The sequence below is a fragment of the Salvelinus fontinalis genome, chromosome 40, assembly GCF_029448725.1.
Source record: "Salvelinus fontinalis isolate EN_2023a chromosome 40, ASM2944872v1, whole genome shotgun sequence".
Lineage (NCBI taxonomy): Eukaryota > Metazoa > Chordata > Actinopteri > Salmoniformes > Salmonidae > Salvelinus > Salvelinus fontinalis.
The window spans coordinates 6723059-6735812 of NC_074704.1; the positions used below are offsets into that span (position 1 = coordinate 6723059).

General features: G+C 46.3%; 1 protein-coding gene across 1 annotated transcript in view; it reads left to right on the forward strand.

Annotated features, from left to right (window-relative positions):
- Nucleotides 1-3672: 3672 nt before the first annotated feature.
- Nucleotides 3673-12754, forward strand: part of LOC129839220 (uncharacterized) — a 90146-nt gene continuing 81064 nt past the window's right edge. Inside the window, 2 exon segments of the mRNA XM_055906526.1 lie at nt 3673-3693; nt 4531-4698. Of these exon segments, the coding sequence (XP_055762501.1) occupies nt 3673-3693; nt 4531-4698 (189 nt within the window).

Here is a 12754-nt window from a genome sequence, read left to right on the forward strand (position 1 = left end):
ATGATTGGTAACACTTTACTTGACATTCAGCATCATAACAGGTTATGACACGGTCATAATCATGTATTAATATGTCATAAAAGCTGACATAACGTTTCATAATAGGGTCATAACACTGTCATCACAGATATATATAGATCTGTTGTAACATATATTGCAATATTTTATGGCTGGTTACGACACCTACATAAGAGTGTCAAAACCCACAAAACCTACCACACAAGACAAACAATACATTACACCATAGCCTACTTGTCAACAGTAGGTTTATGTTAGATAACATTTTCTGAAAGGTACCATATTAAATTATCATTGTAATTGCTCACACGTTGATGTCAGACATGTACCTACCCCAATGCTCTGTTGCTGATGACTGTGATCAAGAGCCTCACATACAGTATATTATTTGCCACAGAATGAATTGGGAGCAAGGCCTCAAATAATCTTTATATACCAGAGCGGCGAGAAAAGTTTTCTATATTATTGAAACAATGTTGCGATTGTTTGTGAGAATGCCAACAGGTGTGGTTCCCGTTGGGGAAAGATTATATTGGGGAAAGGTTCCCGTGGGGGATGCCATGGAAGCCAAGAAGGGGAGTGAGGTGTGTGTGTGTGTGTGTGTGTGTGTGTGTGTGCGTGTGTGTGTGTGTGTGTGTGCGTGTGTGCGTGCGTGCGTGCGTGTGTGTGGGGGGGTCTGGGAGAGGAAGTGAGTCCATCTGAGTATGTGCCTGAACTCAATGTTATACACTAGTTGTCGTGTCGCCCATTCATTTCTAATGACCCGTCATTTTTGACTCACTCATTTTTCAAAATAAAAAAAACAAGACAAAACACGTGGAAAATGAAAAATGGATCGATGATGGCTAGAAGACCGGCGACGCCGACCGCTGAGCGCTGCCCGAACAAGGAGAGGACCCGACTTCGGTGGAAGTCGTGACAGTACCCCCCCTTGACGCACGGCTCCAGCAGCGCGCCGACGCCGGCCTCGGGGACGACCCGGAGGGCGAGGCGCAGGGCGATCCGGACGGAGACGGTGGAGATGGTGGCAGGATCCGGGTCGAGAGCCAGACCCGGTCCCCCGGTGCGAACACCTGGGCCTCACTGCGGTGATGGTCTGTGCTGGCTTTTTGGCTCAGCACGTCCCGCTGGAGGTGAACATGGATGGCGTCCCATGTCTCCTCCTCGCACCTGAACCAGTCGTACACTGCAGGAGCGGCTGGTACACACTGGAAGGGGGAGAGGTTAGTGGAGGAGTCGTGGAGCGAGTTCTGAGCCTTCTCGGCCCAGGGCACGAACGCTACCAACTCCCCCGGCCGATCCTGGCAATACGACCGCAGAAACCTGCCAACATCTTGGTTCACTCTCTCCACCTGTCCATTACTCTCGGGATGAAACCCCAAGGTAAGGCTGATCGAGACCCCCAGATGTTCCATGAGCGCCTTCCAGACCCTCGAAGTGAAATGGGGACCTCGATCAGACACTATATCCTCAGGCACCCCGTAGTGCCGGAAGACGTGCGTAAACAAGGCCTCCGCAGTCTGTAGGGCTGTAAGGAGACCGGGCAGAGGGAGGAGACGACAGGACTTAGAGAACCGATAAACAACGACCAGGATCGTGGTGTTTCCCTGTGAGGGGGGAGGTCGGTAACAAAATCCACTGACAGGTGCGACCAAGGCCGCTTTGGAACGGGTAAGGGGTATAGCTTCCCTCTGGGCAGGTGCCTAGGAGCCGTACACTGGGCGCACACCGAGTAGGAGGAAACATAAACCCTCACATCCTTGGCCAAGGTAGGCCACCAGTACTTCCCAACAAAACAGCGCACCGTCCGACCGATCCCAGGATGACCAGAGGAGGGTGACGTGTGGGCCCAATCGATCAACCGGTCACGGACAGCAGACGGAATGTACAGACGCCCAGCGGGACACTGGAGGTTACGTGCGGGCTCTGCACGCCTGCTCAATGTCCGCGTCCAGCTCCCACACTACCGGCGCCACCAGGCAGGAGGCCGGGAGTATGGGAGTGGGATCCATGGGCCGCTCCTCTGTGTCATACAGTCGGTACAGTGCGTCTGCCTTCACGTTTTGGGAACCTGGTCTGTAGGAAAGGGAAAAAACAAAAATGGTGAAAAACATGGCCCACCTTGCCTGGTGAGGGTTCAGTCTCTTCGCTGCTCACATGTACTGCAGATTGCGGTGGTCAGTCCAGATTAGAAAAGGGTGTTTAGCCCCCTCAAGCCAATGTCTCCAGGCCTCCAGAACGTTGACGACAGCCAACAGCTCCCGGTCCCTCACGTCATAGTTTCGCTCCGCAAGGCTGAGCTTTTTCGAGAAGAAGGAACAGGGGTACCACCACTATGAACGCCAAAGAGGGATCCGGATGGGCCAGCACGGGAGCCGAGGTAAACAGAGCCCTCAGGTGACCAAAAGCCCTGTCCACCTCAGCTGACCACTACGAACGTACCGGGCCCCCATTCAGCAGTGAGGTAATGGGAGCCGCTACCTGACCAAAACCCCGGATAAACTTCCGGTAGTAATTGGCAAACCCTAGGAACCGCTTCACTTCCTTTACCGAGGTGGGAGTCGACCAATTACGCACGGCTGAAATGCGGTCACTCTTCATCTCCACCCTCGAGGTGGAAATGCGGTACCCTAGGAAGAAGACGGACTGCTGGAAGAACAGGAATTTCTCAGCCTTGACGTACAGGTCATGCTTCAACAGTCGACCAAGCACCCTGCGCACCAGGGACACATGCTTGGCGCGTGTAGCGGAGTATATCAGAATGTCATCAATATACACCACTACACCCTGCCCGTGCAGGTCCTTGAAAATCTTGTCAACAAAGGCTTGGAAGACTGATGGAGCATTCATCAACCCGTACGGCATGACGAGGTACTCATAATGCTCTGAGGTCGTACTGAACGCCGTCTTCCACTCGTCTCTCTCCCGGATACACAACAGGTTGTTAGCACTTCTGAGATCTAGTTTGGTGAAGAAGCGCGCCCTGTGCATTTACTCAATCGCCGTGGCGATAAGAGGTAGCGGGTAACTGTACCTCACCGTGATCTGATTTAGGCCTCGTTTTTCAATACACGGGAGCAGACCTCCCTCCTTCTTCACAAAAAATAAACTCGAGGAGGCTGGTGATGTGGAGGACCAAATGTACCCCTGACGCAGGGATTCGGAGACATATGTTTCCATAGCCGCCGTCTCCACCACTGAGAGGGGATACACGTGACTCCTGGGAAGTGCAGCGTCTACCAAGAGATTTATCGCACAATCGCCCCGTCGATGGGGTGGTGATTGAGTCGCCTTCTTTTTGGAGAACGCGAGAGCAAAATCTGCATTTTCAGGGGGAATGCGCACAGTGGAGACCTGGTCCAGACTTTCCACTCTAGTAGCACCAACGGAAACCCCTAAACACCTCCCGAGCACTCTCGCGACGACCCCGTGAGAGCCCTCCGTCGCCAAGAAACAATGGGGTCATGACAAGCTAACCAGGGTAGGCCTAGCACCACGGGAAATGCAGGAGAGTCAATGAGGAAGAGACAGATTTTCTCCTCGTGACCCCCCTCCGTCACCATACTCAGAGGAGTGGTGGCCTCCCTAATCAACCCTGACCCTAATGGTTGACTGTCTAAGGCGTGAACGGGGAAGGGCACAGCCACGGGAACAATGGAGATCCCTAAACTAAGGGTGAACAATCTGTCTATAAAATTCCCAGCCACGCCTGAATCGACGTGCGCCTTATGCTGGGAATGCGGGGAAAACTCCGGAAAAGAAACATACAAAAACATGTGTGCAACAGAGGGCTCTGGATGAGAAGGGTGCCGGCTCACCTGGGATGACGCCAGAGTGCCCTGCCTGCTTGCTCGATCCCCAGAGGATCGAACCAGCTTCACCCGCTGCTCTTCCCTCGGGTGGATGGTCGAAATCCTCAAAATGGTCCAGGGCCAGATTTCCTTCTCCCCACACGGTGTTGGCCCACTCCAAGGCTTTCCCAGAGAGGCACCAGACATGGGCGTACACCTTCTCATGACCTGAAGGAGCCGGGTGGACGGATGCCAGGTAGAGGTCGAGCTGCAACAGGAAACCCTGGCAGCGTGCAGCCGTCCCGTCATACTCCCGGGGAAGGGCGAGACGAATCTCACTGGGACCGGGTGATGGGGGGGGGGGGGGGGGGGGCGAATAGTAGAGTCCCTGGTTGTGCAGGTGGAGGCGCTGGAGGAACTCCCTTTCTCTCTACATATTGCCACTTTAACCTAAGTCATCACAATTTTCTATTCATCACTGAGTTAACACTCAGTAAGGAGCACCAGGGCCAAAGCATGCACAGTAATTAGGGCATTCATCATACTCTTATTTTATTCAAAGTAGTGCTACAAATAACCAATAAAGATCTCAGCAGGAAATCGTGCATTACAAACTACACAATATTATTATTCACTGGTGTAGATCAGCGAGAGGGGGAACCAGAAGAGGAAGAAACTTTTCCTCTTGCTGATCTGGAGAGTCAGGAGCTTCAGACACTAGACAATATGTGGAGGCAGATATCATGTCTTCAACAATAGAGAGAAGAGAGACTGTACTCAGGTCAGAGAGCTGCTGAGGAAGATAGAGGAGATGGTGAAGAGGAATGGTGGAAAATACATCACCAATGAGATGTACCAGGAGGTTCAGAGGAAGATCGAAGAGGAGGAGGAGAGGAAGAGAGAGGAGGCGAGGACACACTACACCAATTATGAGAAAGAGATCAAGAAAAATCAGTTGTTAGTGTTGGTTAAACAAGCCGCTATAGGAGTCGTCTGCACAATTACAATAGAAGGACCAGGTCTTATTGCAGCCGCAAAAGAGGTTGCAGTTGTAGGGACAGTGATGGGGGAAGGAGCAATAACAACTATACAGCTATAGGACGAGGGATAACAAACAGGCAACAAAATCGAAACTCTCGGGAGGCGGGATGAGACAGACAGGCAGTGTTTCTCAGCCAGTCAAAATCATGAAACAGCAACATTTTTATGGATATATACAAAGAAATGTCAATTGAAAAAATGTCAAACGAAACGAAGTGCAGCTTGTTTGCAGTCTTTCCAGCTTCAGTATGAAGTGATTGTGTTATCTGTGTTGTTGGCTAGCTCCTCTGTTGTTGGCTAGCTCCTCTGTTGTTGGCTAGCTCCTCTGTTGTTGGCTAGCTCCTCTGAACAACAGTGTCCTGATGAGAAAGTACATTTTCTATGCCAGGTAAAATCGCGCATCATTAGCTCATTGTCATGGATGTCTCCAAATAAATATCACTAGAAAAAAGTTTAAACAAATGCAAATGCAGCTACTTTGTTGTTATAAAAGTGATAATGTGTTTGGAGGATATAAACAGCATGTGCACGGTTTGTCTCGGGCCTAACACCCGTACCATCCTCTTAACACGGGAACTTCACGGGAATCACTATACTTCGTTACTATATTTCTACTGTACTTTATTACTGTATTTCAACTGTATCTCATTACTGTATCTCTACTGTACTTCATAATCCAGGGGAAGGGATGGGGGCTCAGAACTGTAGGACAATTATTACTAAAACAATAACATTAGATTAACTTCTATTTGTATTACTATAACAATTGCAATAGAGGGATTTCTACATTGTAAATCTACAGAGAGGGATTTTGTATTGTATACCTACGGAAAGAGAGAGAGAGATTTACATGAAATGAGCCAAAATGTGTTACTGTGTCAAACCTAGGTTCATATATTTTCTGGACTTCAGCTACTCCGACTGCATACACACATCTTTTAATTTTACATACAAAATTACTTTTCAAGAAAATAAAATACCTGATAACAGCTGAACTCAATGTTCTTGGGCTATTTTTCCTATTTGATCTGATACATCCCTCTCGTCGTGACCTTGAACACAACACTCTCTGGTCTGATACATCCCTCTCGTCGTGACCTTGAACACAACACTCTCTGGTCTGATACATCCCTCTCGTCGTGACCTTGAACACAACACTCTCTGGTCTGATACATCCCTCTCGTCGTGACCTTGAACACAAAACCATCTGGTCTGATGTGTCCCTTTAGTGGTGACCTTGAACACAAAACCATCTGGTCTTATGGGTCCCTTTAGTGATGACCTTGAACACAAAACTCTTGTCTGATGGGTCCCTTTAGTGGAGACCTTGAACACAAAACTCTCTGGTCTTATGGGTCCCTTTAGTGATGACCTTGAACACAACACTCTTGTCTGATGGGTCCCGTTAGTGGAGACCTTGAACACAAAACTCTCTGGTCTTATGGGTCCCTTTAGTGATGACCTTGAACACAACACTCTCTGGTCTGATGGGTCCCTTTAGTGGTGACCTTGAACACAAAACTCTCTGGTCTGATGGGTCCCTTTAGTGGTGACCTTGAACACAACACTCTCTGGTCTGATGGGTCCCTTTAGTGGTTACCTTGAACACAAAACTCTTGTCTGATGGGTCCCTTTAGTGGAGACCTTGAACACAAAACTCTCTGGTCTTATTGGTCCCTTTAGTGATGACCTTGAACACAACACTCTTGTCTGATGGGTCCCGTTAGTGGAGACCTTGAACACAAAACTCTCTGGTCTTATGGGTCCCTTTAGTGATGACCTTGAACACAAAACTCTCTGGTCTGATGGGTCCCTTTAGTGGTGACCTTTAACACAAAACTCTCTGGTCTGATGGGTCCCTTTAGTGGTGACCTTGAACACAACACTCTCTGGTCTGATGGGTCCCTTTAGTGGTTACCTTGAACACAAAACTCTTGTCTGATGGGTCCCTTTAGTGGAGACCTTGAACACAAAACTCTCTGGTCTTATGGGTCCCTTTAGTGATGACCTTGAACACAACACTCTTGTCTGATGGGTCCCGTTAGTGGAGACCTTGAACACAAAACTCTCTGGTCTGATGGGTCCCTTTAGTGATGACCTTGAACACAAAACTCTCTGGTCTGATGGGTCCCTTTAGTGGTGACCTTTAACACAAAACTCTCTGGTCTGATGGGTCCCTTTAGTGGTGACCTTGAACACAACACTCTCTGGATCAGTGGCGTTGGAAAGAGAACAAACAGATCTGGGAACTGATTCAGGCTTTCAGTCAAAACAGACAGTCATAAAATAAATTATAAGGAACAATATTTTGAAATGTCTGTCCTATATCGAGGCCATATAAGAAAGCTGAAAAAATATATATATTAATTTTGGACACATACTTAGCTTGTTTTTTTGTTGTTAGCACAAAACTACTTCCATTCTTTTTTTAAAACCGGTACGGGGTTACCTTCAGACTAGTCCAATGACACTTGTGGGTGTCGTAGAGCAAAACGGAGAACACCAATGTATAACGCCATAACAAAACCATAATAACAGTGCAATTACAGTTGTGATCACTAATATTGGCACGCTTGCATGATTCAATATTTGTTTTAATTGAGTTGAAATTGAAAAAACATTGTGTTCACATGTATTTGTTTGACTTACAACTGTACAGGACCAAGAAAAAAATATTCTGAATTAATTAGTTTACAACTTAAACATGCAGAACTAGTTCATCATCGTTCCATTGGATAATAATGGACATGTGGAAACATGCGGAACGAGTTCATCATCGTTCCATTGGATAATAATGGACATGTGTGTCACGTTCCTGACCTGTTTTCTGTTGTTTTTGTATGTGTTTAGTCGGTCAGGGCGTGAGTTGGGGTGGCATTCTATGTTATGTGTATCTATGTTGGTTTATGGGTTACCTGATATGGTTCTCAATTAGAGGCAGGTGGTTTTCATTTCCTCTGATTGAGAACCATATTAAGGTAGGATGTTCTCACTGTTTGTTTGTGGGTGATTGTCTCCTGTGTTTGTATGTTGGTACCACATGGGACTGTATCGTTCGTTCGTTTGTTTTGTAGTCTGTACCTGTTCGTACGTTCTTCGTTGTATGTAAGTTCTAAAGTCCAGGTCTGTCTACGTCGTTTGTTGTTTTTGTAGTTTGTTTAAGAGTTTTTTCGTCTTCGTCTGTTTTTTGTAATAAATTCATTATGTCAACTTACCACGCTGCATTTTGGTCATCTGATCCTTCTCGCCTCTCCTCGTCTGAGGAGGAGGACGAAGTAGACGATCGTTACAATGTGGTAACATGCAGAACTAGTTCATCATCGTTCCATTGGATAATAATGGACATGAGGTAACATGCAGAACTAGTTCATCATCGTTCCATTGGATAATAATGGACATGTGGTAACATGCAGAACTAGTTCATCATCGTTCCATTGGATAATAATGGTCATGTGGTAAAAGATCAGATAAGTATCTAAAGAGACATCGGCACATGTGGCAGGCGTCACAAATGGCACCATTTTCCCTTAATAGTGGACTACTTTAACCAGGACCCTAGTACACTACTTTAACCAGGACCCTAGTGCACTACTTTAACCAGGACCCTAGTGCACTACTATAACCAGGACCCTAGTACACTACTTTCTACCAGGACCCTAGTGCACTACTTTAACCAGGACCCTAGTACACTACTTTAACCAGGAACCTAGTGCACCAGGAAAATAGTGCACTACTTTGACCAGGACCCTAGTGCACTACTTTGACCAGGACCCTAGTACACTACTTTAACCAGGACCCTAGTGCACTACTTTGACCAGGACCCTAGTACACTACTTTAACCAGGACCCTAGTGCACCAGGACCATAGTGCACTACTTTGACCAGGACCCTAGTGCACTACTTTGACCAGGACCCTAGTACACTACTTTAACCAGGACCCTAGTGCACTACTTTGACCAGGACCCTAGTACACTATTTTAACCAGGACCCTAGTGCACTACTTTAACCAGGACCCTAGTACACTACTTTAACCAGGACCCTAGTACACTACTTTGACCAGGACCCTAGTACACTATTTTAACCAGGACCCTAGTGCATTACTTTGACCAGGACCCTAGTGCACTACTTTGACCAGGACCCTAGTGCACTACCATTTAGAGTTTCTGTAATACACATGATATACAGTGTGCTATATATGACACTCAAGGTGCAGGTTTATAGTCACCAGACTTGTTCTGGTTTGTTCTCATATCTGTTGATATAGTGAATGACCATGACATCCAAGACTATACAAAAATGAATTGTTCCTGTTCTACACTTCATGTATATACTCTTTGTTTGTTGGTAAAGTCTGTTTGTTCAGGGAAGTGGAAAGAACAGGAGGCAGAATGAGTGGAAATATAAAGTGAAGAAGGAGATTTAAGATGGCGTGTTGACAATAACAGCAGTTGTTCTGTCGGAGGTAGCAGCACCAGCAGTAGTTCAGAAGGTGGTACTGTAGCAGCACCAGTAGTAGTTCAGAAGGTGGTACTGTAGCAGCACCAGTAGTAGATCAGAAGGTGGTACTGTAGCAGCACCAGTAGTAGTTCAGAAGGTGGTACTGTAGCAGCACCAGTAGTAGTTCAGAAGGTGGTACTGTAGCAGCACCAGTAGTAGTTCAGAAGGTGGTACTGTAGCAGCACCAGTAGTAGTTCAGAAGTTGGTACTGTAGCAGCACCAGTAGTAGTTCAGATGGTGGTACTGTAGCAGCACCAGTAGTAGATCAGAAGGTGGTACTGTAGCAGCACCAGTAGTAGTTCAGACGGTGGTAGCAGCACCAGTAGTAGTTCAGAAGGTGGTACTGTAGCAGCACCAGTAGTAATTCAGAAGGTGGTACTGTAGCAGCACCAGTAGTAATTCAGAAGGTGGTACTGTAGCAGCACCAGATGTAGATCAGACGGTGGTACTGTAGCAGCACCAGTAGTAGATCAGACGGTGGTACTGTAGCAGCACCAGTAGTAGTTCAGAAGGTGGTACTGTAGCAGCACCAGTAGTAGATCAGACGGTGGTACTGTAGCAGCACCAGTAGTAGTTCAGAAGGTGGTACTGTAGCTGCACCAGTAGTAGTTCAGAAGGTGGTACTGTAGCTGCACCAGTAGTAGTTCAGAAGGTGGTACTGTAGCAGCACCAGTAGTAGTTCAGAAGGTGGTACTGTAGCTGCACCAGTAGTAGTTCAGAAGGTGGTACTGTAGCTGCACCAGTAGTAGTTCAGAAGGTGGTACTGTAGCAGCACCAGTAGTAGTTCAGAAGGTGGTACTGTAGCAGCACCAGTAGTAGTTCAGAAGGTGGTACTGTAGCTGCACCAGTAGTAGTTCAGAAGGTGGTACTAAAGCAGCACCAGTAGTAGTTCAGAAGGTGGTACTAAAGCAGCACCAGTAGTAGTTCAGAAGGTGGTACTGTAGTAGCACCAGTAGTAGTTCAGAAGGTGGTACTGTAGCTGCACCAGTAGTAGTTCAGAAGGTGGTACTGTAGCAGCACCAGTAGTAGTTCAGAAGGTGGTACTGTAGCAGCACCAGTAGTAGTTCAGAAGGTGGTACTGTAGCAGCACCAGTAGTAGTTCAGAAGGTGGTACTGTAGCAGCACCAGTAGTAGTTCAGAAGGTGGTACTAAAGCAGCACCAGTAGTAGTTCAGAAGGTGGTACTGTAGCAGCACCAGTAGTAGTTCAGAAGGTGGTACTGTAGCAGCACCAGTAGTAGTTCAGAAGGTGGTACTGTAGCAGCACCAGTAGTAGTTCAGAAGGTGGTACTGTAGCAGCACCAGTAGTAATTCAGAAGGTGGTACTGTAGCAGCACCAGTAGTAGATCAGAAGGTGGTACTGTAGCAGCACCAGTAGTAGATCAGAAGGTGGTACTGTAGCAGCACCAGTAGTAGTTCAGACGGTGGTACTGTAGCAGCACCAGTAGTAGATCAGACAGTGGTACTGTAGTAGCACCAGTAGTAGTTCAGAAGGTGGTACTGTAGCAGCATCAGTAGTAGTTCAGAAGGTGGTACTGTAGCAGCACCAGTAGTAGACCAGAAGGTGGTACTGTAGCAGCACCAGTAGTAGTTCAGAAGGTGGTACTGTAGCAGCACCAGTAGTAGTTCAGATGGTGGTACTGTAGCAGCACCAGCAGTAGTTCAGAAGGTGGTACTGAAGCAGCACCAGTAGTAGATCAGAAGGTGGTACTGTAGCAGCACCAGTAGTAGATCAGATGGTGGTACTGTAACAGCACCAGTAGTAGTTCAGATGGTGGTACTGTAGCAGCACCAGTAGTAGATCAGAAGGTGGTACTGTAGCAGCACCAGTAGTAGTTCAGAAGGTGGTACTGTAGTAGCACCAGTAGTAGATCAGAAGGTGGTACTGTAGCAGCACCAGTAGTAATTCAGAAGGTGGTACTGTAGCAGCACCAGTAGTAGTTCAGAAGGTGGTACTGTAGTAGCACCAGTAGTAGATCAGACGGTGGTACTGTAGCAGCAACAGTAGTAGTTCAGAAGGTGGTACTGTAGCAGCACCAGTAGTAGTTCAGACGGTGGTACTGTAGCAGCACCAGTAGTAGTTCAGACGGTGGTACTGTAGCAGCACCAGTAGTAGTTCAGAAGGTCGTACTGTAGCAGCACCAGTAGTAGTTCAGACGGTGGTACTGTAGCAGCACCAATAGTAGTTCAGAAGGTGGTACTGTAGCAGTACCAGTAGTAGATCCTCTTGCAGCTTGTTTAACAGGGTACATTTTCATGGTTCAATGCCTTTAAAAAGACTGAAAGACTCTGACATATAAAGATGTGGAAGATAAGAGGTTGGAGTGGGGAAACACTCAGAGTGATTTAAGTGTAGCAGTAAAGTAGATTAATACTGTACAATGAGAATCAACAGACGTCAGATACACTGAGTGCAGACACATGTATTTTCTTTTTACACACAACGATTGGTAACACTTTACTTGACATCCAGCATCATAACAGGTTATAACACGATCATAATCATGTATTAATTTGTTATAACAGGTTGTAACACGATCATAATCATGTTTTAATATGTCATAACAGCTGACATAACGTGTCATAATAGGGTCATAACACTGTCATGACACATGTATTTAGATCTCTTGTAACATATATTGCAATATTTTATGGCTGGTTATGACACCTACATAAGAGTGTCAAAACCCACAAAATCTACCACACAAGACAAACATTCCATTACACCATAGCCTACTTTTCAACAGTAGGTTTATGTTAGATAACATTTTCTGAAATGTACCATATTAAATTATCATTGTAATTAGTCACACATTGATGTCAGACATGTACCTACCCCAATGATCTGTTGCTGATGACTGGGATGAATGCAGGAGCAGATTTCAGGAGCAGGACAAAACACACTCTTTTTGACTGATGACTGACATACTGTAAGGGTATGATAGGCCTATCTGGCATAAATGATTATGATGACCATAATGCCTTATCACAGTGTCACAATGCTTTATCACAGTGACATAATGCCTTATCACAGTGTCATAATGCCTTATCACAGTGTCATAATGCCTTATCACAGTGTCACAATGCTTTATCACAGTGACATAATGCCTTATCACAGTGACATAATGCCTTATCACAGTGACACAATGCTTTATCACAGTGACATAATGCCTTATCACAGTGACATAATGCCTTATCACAGTGACATAAAGCCTTATCACAGTGACATAATGCCTTATCACAGTGACATAATGCCTTATCACAGTGTCGCAATGCTTTATCACAGTGACATAATGGCTTATCACAGTGACATAATGCCTTATCACAGTGACATAATGCTTTATCACAGTGACATAATGCTTTTTCACAGTGACATAAAGTGTATTTTCTTAGTCCAAGTAAAGGGACAC